Source organism: Bicyclus anynana, chromosome 24, assembly GCF_947172395.1.
Source record: "Bicyclus anynana chromosome 24, ilBicAnyn1.1, whole genome shotgun sequence".
NCBI classification, from domain to species: Eukaryota; Metazoa; Arthropoda; class Insecta; order Lepidoptera; family Nymphalidae; genus Bicyclus; species Bicyclus anynana.
The window spans coordinates 4,125,690-4,146,394 of NC_069106.1; the positions used below are offsets into that span (position 1 = coordinate 4,125,690).

The 20,705-nt window shown below is 36.4% G+C and overlaps 2 protein-coding genes across 2 annotated transcripts in view; one reads left to right on the forward strand and one right to left on the reverse strand.

The window, feature by feature from the left end:
• The window catches only part of LOC112045388 (equilibrative nucleoside transporter 1), a 69,359-nt gene extending 60,119 nt beyond the window's left edge, over nucleotides 1-9,240 (forward strand). Inside the window, exons 9-10 of the mRNA XM_052888904.1 lie at nucleotides 3,060-3,262; nucleotides 3,951-9,240. Coding sequence (XP_052744864.1) covers nucleotides 3,060-3,262; nucleotides 3,951-4,086 — 339 coding nt within the window. The 3' untranslated portion in view covers nucleotides 4,087-9,240. The remainder of the gene's footprint in view (nucleotides 1-3,059; nucleotides 3,263-3,950) is intronic.
• Nucleotides 9,241-18,686: 9,446 nt separating this feature from the next.
• Nucleotides 18,687-20,355, reverse strand: LOC112045422 (uncharacterized). Its single transcript, XM_024081586.2, has 3 exons — nucleotides 19,869-20,355; nucleotides 19,603-19,791; nucleotides 18,687-19,091 (listed from the first exon to the last, which is right to left on the reverse strand). Exons 1-3 carry the CDS (start codon nucleotides 20,263-20,265, stop codon nucleotides 18,811-18,813), a joined length of 867 nt encoding a protein of 288 aa, XP_023937354.2. The 5' UTR covers nucleotides 20,266-20,355; the 3' UTR covers nucleotides 18,687-18,810.
• Between the last annotated feature and the right edge of the window lie 350 nt (nucleotides 20,356-20,705).

Genomic DNA, 20,705 nt, shown 5'->3' on the forward strand with positions numbered 1-20,705 from the left:
AGTGTATGTGTTAAGATCCACTATCCTCAAAAATCAAAAAATTCTCTATGACAACCTATAAACCTATAACCTAAAAAAAAATTGGGGGTCCATGAAATGAAAATGGGAGTCCTCCCATTTTCATTTCATGGACCCCCAATTTTTTTTTCGCTGACGTAGACCCCTTGCAGGTTGTCATAGACCCCTAGGGGTCGATATAGACCACTTTGGGAATCACTGAGTTAGCCCTTGACTACAATCTCACCGCTGTATCAAAGTGGCGAAGTAAGTGAAAGTGACTTTGGACTATCACTTGAGAAATGGCGCTTTGTCAATTGTCCTGTAGGGAGATAGAAATAATCTGATAATAATGGCTGGTTGGAGGTTTCAGCCGTGGCTAGTTTTATAGATTATATACCTTTGACGTTGATTTTGATTTTTGCCAAGCAATTTAGCGTTCCTCCATCATAACATCCTCCTCCTAACAAGTTAGCCCGCTCCCATTTTAGATTGCATCATCACCATCAGGTGAGATTGTAGTCAAGGGCTAACTTGTAAAGAATTAAAAATGAGAGCTTCTCTTAGTATTAAGTAGACAATTTAACTCCCACTTCCCAACGCAGTGGTGCCACCTATGTGGTGTCACCACTATCATCAGTGGGCACAGTATTGCTCACTAAAACACACGCAAGTCTGCTTATAGACTTGTGTGCACCTAAGTTATGCTACATTGCTTATACCACGAAATAATGAATTCTCTTTACATAATTGGAAATTATGATGACTGAAAATAAGAAATATATTATTTAGTCAGGGATCCGTAGAACATTTTGTACAAGTGATTAATGTCAAGTTATTTTTTCATGAGATATACCTAATAAGTTTTTTTATTTACAAAAATCCTTGAATTATCAGTAAATAACAATTTCTGAGCGTCGGAGCGAAATAATGTACCACGCAATTTGTATTGCGGCTGTTAAGTTGTTTAAATATTAATTAACCAACAGTAAAAAAAAACATCTGGTTAGTAACAACTTTTGACTCGTTCCGACGCTCAGAAATTGTTATTTTTATTAACTTAGCTATCAGACCAATTATATACGGTTAATATATTTTATAGTATAACGTTTTGTATACAAACCATAAATAATTTACAATAAATAAGTTATGAAATGACATGCGTTTTCTACCTTCATTTCTAATTCATTTATTGGTAAACAGTATTCAAGACAGGCTGTAGTACAATTTCCCTAAACCGATACGTAATTCAAAAAAATATATTAATACAATCAAAATATGGCTGATGACAGTTTTTTAAATCTATACTAATATTATAAAGAGGTAAAGTTTGTAAGTTTGTAAGTTTGTCACATTTTTTAAATGGGGTAATCTTCGGAACTACTGGTCCGATTTTAAAAATTCTTTCACCAAGAGAATGCTACATTATCGGGGAGTGCTATAGGCTATATTTTATATTGGTATCATATATATTAGCCGAGTTATCACAGTTTTTGTCATACAGGTCGGACTGAAAATCCTCTTAAACAGACTTATTCGCATGCGCTGCCTTAACTATTGTGTAAAATTGAAATTAATGTATGAAGACTTTATGTATCTTTAAAAGTTCTACAAAAAAGTCCGCGACACCATATATATATCTTCTATATATTAGCAGATATAGTACCTTTTGTGTTTTAAAAATTATTAATTTTATTTACTTAGGTTTACGTCATTATTTATACAACTAAACTTTTATCCTTATTAAAATAAATTATTTAATAATCACAAGGATATTATGGAGATAAGATTTGCCCTTTACAGTATGTTAATTACTTAAATAGTTTCGGAGATAATACAAAATTTCTAAAAGACGCAGAAATTCCGCTATATGACGCCCGGCGCTTTCATTTACGTAGTTCCCGTTCCCGTGTGAATATGGGGATCAAACATAGCCTATGACACTCGCAAATAACGTAGGTTTCTATTGGTAAAACAATTTTCTAATCGGTCCAGTAGATCCAGAGATTACCTCCTACAACCACACGAACATTACCTCTTTATATTATTAGCATAGAAGTCTCTATTTCTCTTAGTCATACCACTACTCTCGAAGGACTGGACCGATTTTGCTAAGGGTAGGAGTAAGATAGAGAAGTTACAGGGTAGGGTAGGGTACGGGTAGGGAAGCGTAGGGGTAGTGTAGGGGTAGTGTAGGGGTAGGGTAGGTTTAGGGCCGGGTTTAGGGTAGTGGTAGGGTAGGGGTAGAGGTAGGGTAGTGGTAGGGTAGAGGTACGGGTAGGATAGGGAAGTGGTAGGGTAGGGGTAGGATAGGCGTGAGATAGGGGTACGGGTGGGATAGGGGTAGGAAAGGAATAGGGTACGGGGAGGGTAGGGGTAGGATGGGGGTAGGGTGTAGTTAAGGTAGGGGTAGGGTAGGGGTAGGGTGGAGGTAGGGGTAGGGTAGGGTAGGGATAGGGTTGATGTAGGGGTTGGGTAGGGTAGAGTTGGGGTAGTGGTAGGGTAGGGTATGGGTAGTAGTAAAGTTGACATCGAAATTTACGCGGACGAAGTCGCGGGCGTCCGCTAGTTGTATATAAATTAAAGTAATTTTGTAAAAGTAACAGGGTATCTGCGAGCATTACTTTCGAAGTTACAGGTATTCAAAGGGTCAGATTTGCGGCGCTGCCACGGATCCCTGAAAAATGCCCCATACAAAATGGCACGAACTAATGACGTCGTAGGCAATGTAATGATCATTAGATTTGTATGTGTATAGAAACAAAATTACTAATATCTTTGTTATTTGTGCGTTTATGTTTATAGTTCACATATTAAAAAATGTCACATTTAATGTAAGGAAGCTAAAACTGTATGAATTTTCATCTAATTACGATAAAATATTTTTAATAGATTTTGAAATTTTATAATCTCATTTATTTTGCAAATATCCAGACAATATTTGCTTTTTATATGTAAATTAGTTAACATTGACCCTATTTACCCGAATGTATCATCATCCCCATTGTTGAAACCTTATTTTAAGAAGTTATTGTATATGTTTCTTTTATTGTTTGTTACAGCCATCTCAGAAATGGTTGTTCCTGTTCACAACAGTCCGCATCCTGTTCATACCGTTGTTCTTGCTGTGCAACTATCACCCCATGAACAGGAAGCGCACCATGCCCGTACTGGTCCAGAACGACTGGGTGTACTGGACGCTGGCCGTTGTCATGGGATGGAGCTCTGGCCATGGCAGTTCTTTGGGCATGATGTATGTCAGTGGGTGAGTCTTATTTCTTTATTAACTTATTTAAAATAAAGGAGGAGATTCCCAATTTGGCACATATGTTTGTTTGTTACCTAATAATTTCGTTATTTTTTTAACAAAGACGCGTAGCGAGGTACGTTCAGTCGGTTACTTAAGAAAGAATAGTTTCGGCTGAAAACCGGCCGAAGATGAAATTCGGTTTCGGTTTCGGTTCCGGAAAAAGTATGGTTTGGTCGGACAGTGACAATTAGTAACGTGAGATACTCAATTTAAGTACCGGTCTGTGGATTTCACCCTACTCCTAACAAGTTAGCCCCCCTTTCATCTTAGATTGCATCATCACTTACCATCAGGTGAGATTGTAGTCAAGGGCTTACTTGTAAAAAAAAGCAATTTTGAAATATATTTTGAGTATATTTCTAATGATTTTAAACTTATTTCGTGGTTGTTCATTATGAATATTATTTAAACGGGTACATACTGCGATAAAACGACGAGATTTTTAATGTCGATATTTCGAACAAGTTGCATGGATCGGAGTCCCGTCGTGACGACGATACATAGTCGGTTCCATTTTTATGATTTCCCTTTTGCGTTATATGACGATTTGTGCCAGTCCACTCTACTATGAGCCACGGAAAACTTAATTTCAATATTTTCTTATGTTTTTTATGTGTTCGTAATATTCAATTTTAAATTTCAGCACCGTAGCACCAGAGAATGCCATGACAGCTGGCATGATAGGTGGCGCAACACTAGTCACTGGCATCGTCGCTGGCATCACATTCTCCAAGTTCGGCCCAGCCCTAGTGTCGCTCGACGCCTGGACCAGCATGTAGCGCATGGTGTCCTACGTTGGGACGTTCTGGGACGTCCTTGTGCGTATCGGGAAGTGAAGTGTGAAGTGACGTGACGTGATGTCACTTTGAGTGACTTGAAGTGACGAGAAGTGTTGTGACCGCCTTTGGAGCCTTAGGTATGACCGCTTTCTGAATTGTAAATATGTTGGATGTTTTGCAGTGGAATTGCATTTATTATGACGAGTTGATGATATGTCATCGCTGATTTATGACACACTAGCTTATACACGCGACTTCGCGTCAAATTAGGGTTTCCACAATTTGTTTTCCAATTATCAGCCATATAAAATAGTTTTTGCGTAAAAGAATCATTACAATCAGTTTCTTGCAATTCTCTCAAGAACCATGGTTTCTTCGGGGACAAACTATGTATTAATCCAGGCTATATATAGGGTCTATCTTCATTTTAAAATTCAGCTAAATTAGTAGAGTACTTGCGACGTTAAAGGGTAACAAACATACATACAAACGTTTAATCCTCTTAACAAGTTAGCCCGCTTCCATCTTAGATTGCATAATCACTTACAATCAGGTGAGATTGTAGTCAAGGGCTAACTTGTAGAATAAAAATAATTCTCTTACCAAGTGATATTAAAGTCAAATGTATTTTTTATTGATTCAAAAATTATTTAAAAGTAATGTATTACTTCAGTGATGACATATATTAATAATATTAAAGATGTTCACAAAACAATAACTAAATTCATCCATTGATGCAATAACTATTGTACTTGTAAGATTTATACATCTTTTTAATAAGTAATTGATGTTAATAAAATAATCATGTGTTTTTAAAGCATGTTGGACTGTTGGTATGTATTGGACAAATGTATATTAAATATACTGTAATAAATCTGGTTTTAGGTAAATCCTTACTACAGGACTTATAATACGTGCAAAGAAAACAATGACCTCTTATAATAAAAGGACGCACAATCATGTAGAAAATTTCAATTAAAAACTGGCCAATTTTGCTTCGACAGTTTAGAATTATTGGTATAGAAAATTATACCTAAAGGCCTTTAAATATAGATCAATATTCAATAAAATCCTAAATTTATGAAGCAATGCACTTCTAATACTACTTACGAATTGAGTGCCAAGTTGTTTGGCACCCATTGAGTGGGGATTTTTTTGGTCTCTTGATTGTGCATCCACTTTTTAATAGGAGATCAATGAAAGAAAAGCATAAATATGCATATTTATGTTAAAAGTATGTGTCTATTTTGTTGTTTGGTTAATTTTGCTAGATTACAAAAAATTACACACAAATATTTACAATATGCAAATCATTTATATCTTCCAATATAAAAATAGTATTGAAACGGAATTGAAAAGTTCATAACTGCAAATAATATAATATTGTAATTAGATATAAAAACACTTTCAAAAATTTTAAATAGAATAATTTTTTGCATCTACAGATTTTGAATAACTGCCATAGTCATAGTGAAATTATATTTAGCATTTACGTAAATTAACAAGCCAATATTGGAAAATGAAACTAATTTTAACATTTAGATCAGGTGCTTTGAGGAGTTGATTGTGCATATTATGAGGTCCACGTTTTGTTCACGGTTTTGAGGTAAAAAAAGCATGCATATTATGATTCTGGATGTTGCCAGTATCTTGTAATACTACTCACAGCGCCTGGTCTAATTTACATAAATTAAGAAGCAGATATTGAAAAATTAATATAAATCATTGAATATTGACATACGTCAGTCATTAAGGCTGGATGAAATGTATAAATTATGGATATAGATTGTAAAAACTTTGTTACATTGATCATGGATTTGAGACTAAGTTGGATTTTGATGTAATTTGATTTTATATTAACGTGGACAAATATCTATTGTTAAAGTTTTGAGGGTATAAGAAGTTTTATATTGTATTTAGTACAAATTGTTGAAAACTATAACTGATGGTAATGTTATGAATGATTTTATATGTGTGCATATCTCCACTGAAATGTGGGCATTGTTGGCTTTAGATATACATACACCACGTATGTAGCACAACAGATAATCTATTTTAGGAAGTCTGTTTGGTTGTAAAGAGTAAGATGTACTGATCGTGGTTTTTTGTGAAACTGTTGAGTTTCTTGCCGGTTTCTTCTCAGCAGACCCAGCCTTCCGAACCGGTGGTAGAATCATTACAAATAGTCAACTGACGTATCAAAAGTGCTTGTAAACTGAGCCTACTTGAAATAAATGAATTTTGAATTTTGAAAATGAGCAAAGCAGAAAAACGTTTATGAATACCCTCAACAGCTCAACGTTAAAAGGCCCGGGTTCATCAGAGAGGGATTGTGGTTCAATCACTACCTGTTGAATCATTGTTCTAATATATTAATTTCCAACTACTTCATCATCATCATCATCATCATCATATCAGCCGATGGACGTCCACTGCAGAACATAGGCTTATTGTAGGTACTTTCAAACATCATGATCCTGAGCCACCTGCATCTAGCCAATCCCTATTTTCTACAAATATTCCCATTCCAAATAGTTGGAATAAGAATATTGGTCATTTTAAAAAAAAGGAAATACCTATTCTTTTTTTAAAAAAAAACATTTGTCTTTGAGTGTTTCGTTAAGTGACAGATTTTTGATGCACCAGTCATTTTCAGGTATCACTTTCAATATTTGATTTAAAATTATGTTTCTGTTTTGCAAACGTTTGTTTGTGCTGACATCTTACTACATTTAAAGTTAAACAGTCTTCCTGAAATAGAATAACTATGACATGCTACAGTTTCATCTGAATTAGTGTAAGCGAAAAAAAAGAGAGTTTAGTAAAAGCTTTTTTTCTTACATTCAGATGGCAACTGTAAAAGAAGAAGATTTGGTTAAATTTTGTGACACATTCGGTAAAGATATTAATCGATGTATAAGTTAACACACTTAGGTTAAGGTTAGGAGGTTAGGATTTTATGACAGTTCTGACATATAATTTTGTTAGATTTTTCTAAAATTTCAATTTCAATTAAGTCTTTTTCCAAATTGGGATATTATAACTTATTTTGTCATATTTGATTATTGCTTTTAGCAGGTAATCAGAAATTCGAACTTAGCAGTATGTGTTGGTTAGCATTATCTACCAGGTTTAATGTTTTAGTTCTATGAACTTAATTTATAAAGGTCAGAGATAGTTTTTAAAAACTAGACAGACTGACTAGACCAGTTAGACTGAAGAAGGAACTTTTTTGACATTAACTGTGAACATCCTTATGAATGATGAAAGAATTCCTTGGAAAAAAAATGGAAGCTTAGAATTGATATAACAAAGTTATTTAATCGAAACTATCATAAAATCTAAACCAAAAACAAAATTAGAGATTAAATAATAAAAAAAATATTTATCCAAAGTGCTACTTTATGTAAGAAATGTAATACAAGAAAAAATAAAGCTTGATTTAATAAGAAGAATTAAGTAAGATTATTATGTAATAATTCTATTGTAACTGAATAATTTTTATATATTATGTATATCAAAAAGAACTACAGCGGGCTGTAACTTAAGTTGTAATAGTTATTATAATAAGTATCTAAAAACTAAAGTTTACTTTATAGTTTCTTTACTATTTTGGGTCTCATAAATTAAAAAAAAATTAAATGATGCTTCATTTTTCAAACCTTAACAAAAATAGTTTTCTGACAGATTCAAATTTGTAATGTTCTAAGTAATTCAATTCAAACTGTGGTCGCGTTTTGTGAACTACAAATGTCGTTGTCGCGCTTTGTGAACTACAAATGCCGTGGTCGCGCTTTGTGAACTACATATGCCGTGGTCGCGCGTTGTGAACTACATATGCCGTGGTCGCGCTTTTTAAACTACAAATGCCGTAGTCGCGCTTTGTGAGCTACAAATGCCGTGGTCGCACTTTGTAAACTACAAATGCCGTGGTCGCGCTTTGTGAACTACAAATCGCGATTTGTGAACTACAAATGCCGTGGTTGCGCTTTATGAACTACAAAATTTGAACTAACTAAAAATATCCATTTGGTTTATATGGTACTGTGTGTGGTTCTGGTTCTTCTTTTTGACACCCACTAAATCTATGGTATACATATATTTTGTCTCTTATGTTTTAGGTATTACAATGAAGCATCATTCTTTCAGCCATTACTAAATCAAATACCTACCCTTTTCCTTTTTAGTTCTCCATATAGACTGATTCACTAACCTTTTACTATTTATAAGTTTTAAGTTTCTATGGTTTCACTGTCGTAATTTGTTTAGAGCAAGTTAATTAAATATTATTAATTTATTAATGCATTCATAATGGCATACACATTAGAGGTTCACAAAATGTGTGAACATGTGTCATGTAAAAATAATTTGAATAAAATAGCGGAACATCCAAATCAGAAATGACCTTCACCCATCTGTTTAATAGATGAAAAGTGATATCAAATTTAGTCGTTAAAAATGTACTGTAAGTAGGTTCACAAAACACTCCTGACTAAACTATCAATAACATTGGTGTGCCTTTCATAGTTACAAAAAAACACTACCTACCTTGAGGACTCGTTTTATTGGAGAATGAATCATCCATTTTGTAATTTGTATGTATTGTGCCTACTTAGTTAAAAACCTTTAGCACGCCACTGATTAATAATGATAATTGATAATTTGGCCAGGATTTAAGTAACTACTAACAATATATTTTTCAACATATTAAAATTTATCAACACTATATTTTATCCATTAAACATGGGTGAAGGTCGTTTCTAATTCTTAACCTGTAACCAGTTTATTCAACATAGAATATTACTAATAATACATTTACACCATACATAATTGTTAAGTTTATCTACTACAGAAGCGCACAAATTAATATATTAACATAAAATTATTTATTTTGCCTATTACTATTACAAAAATAATTCCAACATCTTGGGGATGCCTTTGTGTATTGTATAACATTATGAATGTATATATGTAGTTTTTTTACTGTGTTCAATATAGAGACCAAAATAATATATTAATATCTGATTATAATTAATTAATTAATTACTTAATGTATGTGAACAAATAACGAATGATTTTTTTGTTTGTTTTCTTCAATAGCTGATACTGTGGGTTTTTATTTATTACGTAGTAAAAGTTTTTTTTTTATTAATTTTGTGTTTTATTTTTTTCATCTTAATTTACTTAGTTTTTCTAAGTTTCCTTAATTTTAGTACAAGAAAATCTAATGAACAGTTCAACGCAAGGCAATGGTTATTAAGTAGTTTTGAAAATATTTTTTTTTTATTTGAATTTTACAATTTTGGGAACTTATTTTGATAGTCTAAGATTATTGAAAGCTCCAGTTTAAAACTATATACACTATAAATGGAATAAGTATAAAATATTGTAAAAAACCATGAAAGTATAGAATATGCCTTAACTTTTAAACACTTTTTCTACTGTATCTTCTGCTGTTTATAAAATGATTCTATAGATATATTATAAGGGTAATTCTCGAGCTCTGTGCTTATCATAATCTGTTTAGGCAAACCATATACACAAGTCCTCGCGCATTTTAACGGTCCAGGGTAAAGGTTGTGTTTTTTAAATATCTCTATTCCAATTATTTGTTCTCGATAGTTCACTTTACAATTCCAGGTTTATATTGACACTAGCGGGCGCCCGCGACTTCGTCTGCGTGGAGTTAACGTTTTGACAAAACCCACGGGAACCATGGATTTCTCCGGGATGAAATATATGGCCTATGTGTTAATACAGAGTAAAATCTATTTTCATTCCAAATTTCAGCCTTATCGCCGCAATTTTGACAAAGTTTCAACTTTCATCCCCTATTTTATCCCCTTGGATAGAATTGATCAAAATTTCTGTCTATGGAGCCATTGTCAAGTTTCACTAATAGTATTTATTATTGTTAATTTCAATTTTATTTTGTTAATGATATTCATCATCATCATTATCAACCCATATTCGGCTCACTGCTGTGCTCGAGTTCTCAGAATGAGAGGGATTAGGCCAATTGTATATCCACGACATTGGCCCAATGCGGATTGGCAGACTTCACACACGCAGAGAATTAAGAAAATTCTCTGGTATGCAGGTTTCCTCACGATGTTTTTCCTTCATCGTTTGAGACATGCGATATTTAATTGCTCAAAATGCACACAACTGAAAAGTTAATGATATTGCAAGGCGGAATTTGGCGTTTATTTCAATAACATCTGACTGTAACCTTAATTCGCAATAAAAATATTTTGACTTGATTCGATTTGTCCTGGTGAGGAAACCGTCGCCTTGCGGCTAGGCGTAGATCTGCAGCATAAGGTGGATTGCCTTAGTAGTGGTGAAAACCTGACCTAGATAAGTAAAAGAAACTATTGAATTCCCTAACCAGCTACAGTCTACAGAGTTCTATTCCCGTGGGAACAATTCCAGGTAGTTATATTTTTCGGCGTGAGTAAGTTATTTGATCGGTCGGCTCGTCGCGTGTCGTCATGAGTCGAGCGCCTTTAACCCTATGCACATCGTTCACAAGTACGTGACTTCATGGTCATTCTCTGCCACTCAGGGTTTATTGGTGACATTCTTAGTGCGAATTGTTAGACCCGACAGACTTTCATTCAATAATTGTGTTTTGCAGACAACCGCTTCTGATGTGGAACCCCTTGTACTCCCGACATATTTACTTTTCGTCTGGTTTTTACATTTACATGTGTGTGGGGGAGATTCCCCCGGGGAGTGATTTTAGTGGACTGTATTTTAAACGAATTTTAGGTGCTGGTGGAGGGAGTTTATTCGAAGGTTTCCTCTATTCTAATGGGCAGGCTCCTATCACCGATACGAAGGGTAATTCTAACAAACCACCTACCTTTCGATGATCTTCTTGAGCCCTGCTGCTGGAGTCCAGCTCCCACGCCGACACGTGTTGACGCGCACACGCACTTGGCCGCGGCCTTTTTACACCGTGTCTTTTTATCACGATATCGAACAAAGTCAAATAATAAATAAAAAGGATTATTGTCACCCGAATTGATCGCCCGTTCCGAATAAACGGGCAGCGAATACGAAGCGAAAAAATGTCCGACGAATAGGCGAAAGGTCGACAATACAATTCGCGAGCGACTGACGGCAGGGCGCTCACAGCTCCGACCGCGGTGAGGCAGTCTGTCGAATACCCTCAAAATCGGCGACAAAAGTACCCACCAAAATTGAGGAATTTTCGAACTCCGAATTAATCGAATATTTACGAACAATGTGTTTAGACGCTTGAGAATGATTTGGATCTTGCTTAAATATTCAAACGCTTAAAATGATTTTTTTTTGTTATCTGTATCTGCAATCAGTCGACTAAGCAGATTTGGTGAAAGTATTTGGTGGTAGCATTACCAGACATGAAGACCATTGTCTTCAACCCTGCACAAAGTCGAGCAAGTCAGCTCGCTTTAACCGCTTGACTCCACAGTTAACAGCTCGGAGGCCAGTGGTTTGGGATGTCAAAATGAAAATGACTATACAAGCCATGTATGCCTGCGTGAGACGCTAAACTAAAAAAAAAACAGAGGTCAGGGAGACGAGTGCACATTTATTTGACGTGTAGTGATGACGTCCTCTTCCGCCTCCTTTAATCTCGCCGATCTGACGCAAACACTTATTATGAACACACTGGAAAAAGCCCGAACTCTATAATTGTCTACCGTACATACCTATGGCAGAAGCATGTGCTGACAAATCTTCAGACTTTTTATAATAAGGTCTTTTGTTTCATCACCATTATCAGCCGATGGACGTCCACTGCTGGACATACGCCTCTTGCATCTCTTGATCTTCTCGGTCCACCTAGTGGGGGTCGACCAATACTGCGCTTTCCGGTGCGGGGTCGCCAGTCCACCACCTTGGAACCCCAACATCTTCGAACTATGTGGCCTGCCCATTGCCACTTCAACTATATGATTCGCTGAGTTATGTCAGTGACTTGAGTTCGTCTTTGGATTTCCTCGTTTCTGATTCGATCACGCAAAGAAACTCCATAGCTATAGCATAGCTCGCTCCATCCCCCGCTGAGTGACTTTGAGCCTTTTAAATAAGGCCCATAGTTAGTGACCAAGTTTCGGATCCGTAGGTCATCATTGGCAACACACATTGTTTGAAGACTTTCGTCTTTAGATACTGAAGAATTTGGAATTTCCCGAACGCTGCCCAGCCGAGCGGATTCGGCAATTAACCTCTTTTTCGAAATTGGACCTACCTAACTGGACTGTGTGACGTTTTAGACGTTTTTTGTTGAAGTAGGTATTAAAAAAAAAGAACAGACACACGTGTTGCCGCGAGCGCGAGGACTTTGTTATTCGGTTTGCCTAATTTATAAATATTATATAAAAATATGAAATATTGTGTATTTATTAATCAAATGCTATGGCGCCACTGAATTGTATTATGCACTCCTAGTAGAGTCGAAGGCTGTGAAGTAATAGCTTTAACCTTTCCACTGTAGATACCATGAATATTTACACCCTTTTACGCCCTTTATATATTTAAATGAAAATCGCTATGTATGTTAAGCCGAACATACAACCTCCTTTTTGGAAGTCGGTTAAAAGGAGTAATTTACGAGTGATATAGCGTATGCGGGTTACAGGCGAGTTGGCCGACCACTTGGTAGGTGGTCCGATGACATCGCAAAAATCGCTGGCAGAGATGGTCTGAACTGGAGGAGGCCTTCACCCTGTCCTAGAGGGGTTCTTGTATTACTTTTACAAATCTGTTTATAAAAAAAATATTTTGTAGTAAATAAGTATAATTTGTTTGTGAATATAATAAAAGGTTTTTTTATTTTTATTTTATTTATTTTATTTATAGCGTATGCTCCGTGATTTCGTTAGCTTTTCAATTATTTAGTCATATTTAAAAATATCTTCAAGGCGTTACACAGCGTTTTTCATTTAAATAAGTCCAAATAATCCATTTCACACCTTCGAGTACAAACTATTACTTATCTGTTTATTATTTTGTGGACCTTTAACAAATACTAGCATTTGTCACATACTTAACTTCAAAATTTTGACTTTTACCTTCTAACTAATGGTGAGCTACAAAATATAATTCCATTCAAAAATTTAATGTGGGTATAATATTGCTTTTAAGTGAACACGAAAAGGAAATGTGGGTATCAAATGAAATTAATTTTCTTCTTCTTAAGGTGCCTCTCCGACTAGCGAAGGTTGGCAGTCAGTTTCTTGAACTCGTCTCAATCCTTCTCGAGGCGAAATAATTGTGCGGCGCTCGCGATCCCGGTCCACTCTCTGAGACTTTTCCATACTGACGACTAGGGAAAATAGTGCAGTGGTTTCCCGTTGCCTTCTGAAACTAAAATTAAATTAATTTTAATCACCATTAAATTCTTCCAACATCTTGGATGTCTATCGGCTCGACGAACTATATGCCCCGCCAATTGCTTACTTCAGCTTCGCGACTCGCCTCGGTAATTTTAGTTCTTCTGCGGATCACCTCATTTCTGATTCGATCACTCAGTGATACTCCGAGCATTGCTCGTTTTCTCTATCGCCCGCTGTGTGACTCTGAACCTTCTTATGAGGCCCATAGTTAGCGACCAAGTCATCAAGTCGGAATTGAGCTGACATGATGATGATGATGATGATGATGATGATGATGATGATGATGATGATGATGATGATGATGATGATGATGATGATGATGATGATGATGATGATGATGATCTCATTTTTTTAAAAAAGATATTGGTGTTTGGATGTTGATAATTTAAAGACTAAGTACCTACCAATATCTCTTGGCGGAGATTCAAAAAATGTGTAGCCGTAGGTATCTATTTTTGGTTCGCGCAAAATGTGTTATTTCGAGATATCCCTCTCCCTCGATGCGGGGTCAAGGACGGAGAGGAACATGACGGAAAAATTTACGTAGGTCGGTATTATAGTTTTCTGTGCTAGATCTAATAACGGCCTATAACCTTCTCTTAAATCTTCTTCTGGAAGATGGAATCTTTCAGTGCAAGTCCCATTTGAAACGGTTCATCCGTTTCAGAAATTATCCCGGAACAGACAGACTGACAAACAAACAAAAATTTTTAATAAAGCTCGCTTGTAGTATTGTGTAAATAACTGTAAGTAGGTAGGTACTTTAGAAAACATTATTTTAAATCCATTAATTTAAATTAAATTAAATTAAAATGAAAAAAATCACACACAGATCGACGCCTCAGTTTTATTCATATGATCATTCATCATGATTCATGATGATCATTGATTGCTTTTAATAATACCTACTTAATGTTTAACTAAAGGCGGTATTAGATATACTTGTCTGACGTGTCGTGTCGTGTCGCATCAGAACAGAATCGGTATCATACATTTTGTATGCATACCAGAAGTGATCACGACATGTCACAACAGATAAGTGTAAATGTTGCCATACAAAATGTATGGCAACATTTACATTTTGTCTAAATTTTTATAGTTTGAAACTTGCGTGTATTTTTAAAGGTCCATTGTAGAGTCCTGTTTTATTTAATAAAAACTGTAAATCACCTTATTATATAGTGTATATTATAGTAAGATATAATAAAAGCTATAGGTATACGTATCTATAAAATATTTAATATTTATATTGGAAATGTAATTGTAATTTATATTGTTACTTTTTTTAACGTTAGATTTTTTCTGAGGTCACGGATTTTCGAGTCCAGGGCCCGTGACATTTTCATGCCTACCCTGTAGTTACACCACTAATAACATACTTGAAGAAGATAGTATGCTATCAGTGTGCCTAGTGGGAGTTTTCAATATTTCCGTACTATTACTATCGCGTTGACGTAAACGCGAATTTATATGGAATTAAAACAGTTGTGCAGAAGTGCCACTAGATGGCGCTGTTTTAATTTCTTAGAAATTCGCGTTTACGTTAACGCGATAGTAACAGTATCAAACTGTCACTAGGCCCTCTGGCTGCATTATGTATATCTAAATTATGTTATAGTCAAAATAAAGCGTCCGGTTATTGCAAAATATGACAGCCTATTACTTATCTTTATTTATTCTTTAAACCTTCTCAATTACACTTCACTTCACTTATAAGATACGGGAATTGTAGTTATGTCTGGTCGTATGTTACATGAAGTATCCGCGTATTAAATAATAAATATGCATAAGCACTTTTCCTTTCCACTTGTAGTTACGCCAATAAATGCTTTTGATGATTAGCAGTAATAAAAACGCTAAGAGCTTCCACAGACATAAAATTGCAGATTTTAGACCAAATATAGTGACATGCTAGCCATAACTTTTCTAACTACATCCAACTTGTTAATTGGACACCGATAATGTCAAAATCGAAATTCACTTTCAATCACACACAATGGGGATGATGACTAAGTTTGAATATCGAAAAAAAAAAAAAAAAAAATAAGATTATAAAATTTCAAAAACTATTAAAAATATTTTATCTTAATTAGATGAAAATTCATATAGTTTTAGCTTTCTTACATTAAATGTGACATTTTTTAATAAATGTGAACTATAAACATAAACGAACAAATAACAAAGATATTAGTAATTTTGTTTGGACGCACATACAAATCTGACGATCATTACATTACCTACGACGTCATTAGTTTGTGCCATTTTGTATGGGGCGTTTTTCAGGGATCCGCGGCAGCGCCACAAATCTCAACCTTATAAATCCCTGTAGCTCCGAAAGTAATGATCGCAGATACCCTGTTCCTTTTACCAAATTGCTTTACTATTAGCATACTCCTAATTTATATACAATTAAAAAAACTGTCATCATCCCTAGTAGATAGTCTAGCTAAATTATAAAACTACGTAATTTAGTAGTCCTCACAAATTGTATGTCTGAGGGAGCTCTATAACTTTCTGTAACGGACGATCAGCTATATGAAACGATGTGACAATAATAATAATCCGTACATAATTACATCCAATTTGTAATATTTTTCCACTTTTCCACAATGTAAAAGTTTTTGACACGATTAAATATAATATCGACCTTACTAATAGACTTTGTATGTAGTTATATCACTGATTAGACTCTTTCTTAAGCAGTGGCGTAAATGACACGTTGAAATCCCGCGATCAGGGAAAGAGGGGCTTCTATCAGTATTAATAGAATTTTGAGAAAGTTATTGAGACATTTGCAAATATGTATTTTTTTTTTTTAATTTTAGGAAGTGTAGGGGTTGGGATGAATGTAGTTACGCCACTTCTGCCATAATTTTAATATTTGAGAAAAGGAATTATGAATAAATACATGACAACGTTTATTAGTAAGGGGGTTTAATAATAATGTTTCGCGGTTCTACTGGTTCATAGACATACTAAAGATAAATAAAATACAAATACTTAACTATGGAGAAGTGTCTCTTTCATTTATCTACTCGTAGTTTCCTGTCTAAAATACAAAGAAAGTATGCTTACCCCAGTGGATATGAACTCTGCCTCCGATTCCGGAGGGTGTGGGTTCAAACCCGGTCCGGGGCATGCAAACTTTTCAGTTGTGTGCATTTTAAGAAATTAAATATCACGTGTCTCAAACGGTGAAGGAAAAACATCGTGAGGAAACCTGCATACCAGAGAATTTTCTTAATTCTCTGCGTGTGTGAAGTCTGCCAATCCGCATTGGGCCAGCGTGGTGGACTATTGGCCTGAGAGTCTCCTCTCATTCTGAGAGGAGACTCGAGCTCAGCAGTCAGCCGAATATGGGTTGATAATGATGATGATTAGCCTATGAGCATTTTTGTTTGGTGGATTATAGACGTACTGCCAAGCCAATTAGCGTTCTGGCACGTTCTGCATTATACATGCCGCGTTGAAAGAGGTATCATCATCATCATATCAGCCGATGGACGTCCACTGCAGGACATAGACCTTTTTAGGGACTTCCAAACATCCACGATACTGAGCCGCCTGCATTCAGCGAATCACTGCGACTCGCTTGATCGTCAGTCCATCGGGTTAGGGGTCGACCAGTACTCCGCTTTCTAGTGTGGGGTCGCCATTCCAGCTCCTTGGGATCCCAACGACCATCGGCTCCTCGAATACTAGTCCTTTAGTCTGAGTACGATGTACATTATACATACATGTACATACATACTCACTATAACGAAAAGAGATGCTATAGTCTGGCAAGTTCGTTGATGACACTCCCATGATATACGGGCGACGGGGGGAAAGTCTGCGCGGGTGTGAAATCGTGCGTACGGGGAAATCAGGTGCTTTAGTCGTCAGTTTTTCATTCATCGCTACACGCCCCCCGGCCCGCGCGGCCCATCGGGATTGTTACGAACGAAGTTGCCAAGCTATAGTTACCTACCTGAGTACCACTGAGTCCTGTACGACTGAGACGGACGAATCGCATGTAGAGTTATTTTTACTATTGTTATTCTTCAAAAGTTAGCCCTTGACTATAATCTCACTTGGTGGTAAGTGATGATCCAATCTAAGATGGAAGTGGGCTAACTTGTTAGGAGGATGAAAATCCACACCACTTTCGGTTTCTACACGATATCGCTGAATCGCTTGTAACTAGCCACGGCCGGAGCCACCCACCAGCCATACCTGAACCAATTAAGAAAACATCAATCGGTCCAGCCGGGAATCGAACCCAGGACCTTCGTCTTGTAAATACGCCGTGCTACGGAGGCCGTCGAAAATCCAGGTCATAGGGTCACCGCCCACGGGTATATAAAAGTACAAGCTAGATTCATATTTGGTAAGAAGGCGCTAAAATAATTACATCCAAGTATCAAACTATTATATATAAATGATTTTTTTTGCACTCAGTACCGTAAACAACCGTCATTCGAGCCAGGTGTCAAGTTAATCTGCACGAGTTGTATTTTCCGGTTAGTTGTAGTAGCCTAAGGTAGGAACATGAGTTGTCAAACTTTTAGCTTTTATAAAATCAATAGCCAACCCCATAGTTTCACCCGCATAGTTCCCGTTGCCGTGAGAATACGGTGATAAAATATAGCTTATGATACTCACAAATAACGTGACTTTCTAGTGGTAAAAGAATTTTCAAAATCGGTACAGTAGATCCAGAGATATACGATATCCTAGGACACCACTAACTTTCATCATTATCAACCCATATTCGGCTCACTGCTGAACTCGAGTCTCCTATCCGAATGAGAGGGGTTAGGCCAATGCGAATTGGCAGACTTCACACACGCAGAGAATTATGAAAATTCTCTAGTATGCAGGTTTCCTCACGATGTTTTTCATCGATGATGCATGCCCCTGACCGGATTCGAACCCACACCCTCCGAGATCGGAGGCAGAGGTCATATCCACTGGACTGTCTATAACAGCTCATTAGCCACAAACTTTACCTGTTTATAATATTAGTATAGATAAAAATTTTGCAATCGCAGGGTCTTCATGAATTTCTTTTCATTAAGCTATTCCTAAATAAAAACGAACCATCGATTTATATGGCGACTATTCAGTCTATAACTCATTTAAATGGCAACTTTTATATTTTCACGCTTTCCTGTAGCATATATGTATATGTATCGTTTATTTTATAGGACTAATAAATCAATGATATAAAAACCAGTCTATTTATTTGTGTAAGTAATAAATAACGTAATAAATACTGTCAATAAATAAACTATTTTAAACACTATCCGTTTCGTTCGTAGGGCGTATATTTACAACGAGGTAGTCATGTTCAGGCCGATGAAGATGATGATGATGAAATGGATGATACGCTGGAGTAGCCTGGTGATTGATTGGATGATGATGAAGCGCTTGCATCACCAGGATAGTATGAGCTGTATGCCAGTTGTGTGGGGTCCCAGACTCTGGAGTACGGTCCTGAGCTTGCTGGTTCCCATTGGGGACTGTAGGAGTCTTGAGGGGCAGCTGGGGTCGATGGGGGGCCGTATTGAGAGGCAGGGGGTCCGTACTGTGCCGCGGGTGCCTCTGTTGGTGTCATCATCATTGGCATTGCTGAAAATAATAATCAATTTCTTACTAACAATGATCGAAATTGTCAGGATTTTTCTAAGCTTGCTTCTAGATCTTGCTAAACATCTTTAGACTTTTTACTCTACATTGTACTGAATTAATCAGCAGTGGCCAGTAATGAAATCTAATGCTAAACGATGCACCTGACGGTGAAACGCGCTTGCCTTCGTATTCATTCTTGACTTCAAGATATCCATGTTGCAAAACGGAAACTGGAAAGGCATTCCATAATTTTGCAATACGAATCTGGAACGAAGAGTCTTATGGTTCGTACAACTTCTTAAGCATCAAATACTTATGGGTGCTGACTACTGCTATGCCTGACAGTTCTTTGATAAAAAATGCCTACATCGAAAATTTCCTGGGCGTAGAAAACTGACAGACAGGCAACCTTTCGGCGACGCTCCAACGTTTGCAATTTTAAGGCGCTCTATATATTTTTCTGTAATTTTGATTTCACTATAATGGATTGTGATTTGTTTGTTAATCTTACCTCCTTTCTTCATGATCAGATTGTAGACAAGGAATCCAACAACGAGTGTGATAGCCAGTTTGCTGAGAATGAGAGCCTTCACAGCCTTAATGCCGATGATGGCGACTAGAATCGGCATCAGCGCTTTCATCTTCAGCTTGAGAAGAAGAAGAACTGGCAGCAGAAGTTTCTTCTTGAGAATGCCTCGAGCTGGAAAAGAGTTAAGGTTAACACAGATAATTAATGAAACCTTCGCCGATTTGATTGATAAAGTCTACTAGTTGTACCTTCGCCATTTTCAGAATCAGTTTCTGGGAAGTCCACATCGAATCCTCTGTCAGCACGGTAAGACACTTCAGCGTTTTGGAAAATGAACTCTGGCAGTTGGAATTTGAACTCATTGTGGTTTAATATCCTGCCAACGCGGTCGAATATCACTTTGTCAATGTTGTTTTCATCCAAAGCCCTGGCAGACTCGGAAGTTACCCCGAGTTTGGTGTCCAAGAATGACAAGACCTTCACTTTGAGACATGACATCGGGGATTCTGTTTCGAAACAATCACTGATAACACTATTGAGAAGATCATCACTGGTCCGCAACCTTGAGGTTTCTATCTCATTGTCCTTAATCGCATAACCATGTACCAGGGCCGCAGAAGCCAGGAGGAGGCAAACACACTTCATTTTCGCGATTTTCACTTTGTCATTAGTTTTGATTAATTAAACGTACGGCCCGGCCGATTAATGGCACAACAATGATTTAATTTTTCAATGGGCTTGGTTTTTATATGTGATCCTTTGGGCGGCAAGGCACGCGGCGTGCGCGCGTTGACGGCATACGAAATGCTTTCATACTTGGCGAAGTATTTAATTTCATTTAAGAAAGTCCTGGCGGTGAGAGTGACTATGGACTTATTGATAATATCATATTTGTATTATTTAAAATAAGTAGCTGACTTATTCGGAACCTTAAAAATATTCGTAATGCTGAAAAAGAGTACTCGTAAAATTGCGTCATAAATTAAAAGCTAAGCAGGAAGAGCGAGGCATTCATCATTGTAAAGATACTTATTTAAGCAATATTTTTTTTATTGAGAATTGATACAATTAGGAACTTAAGCTTT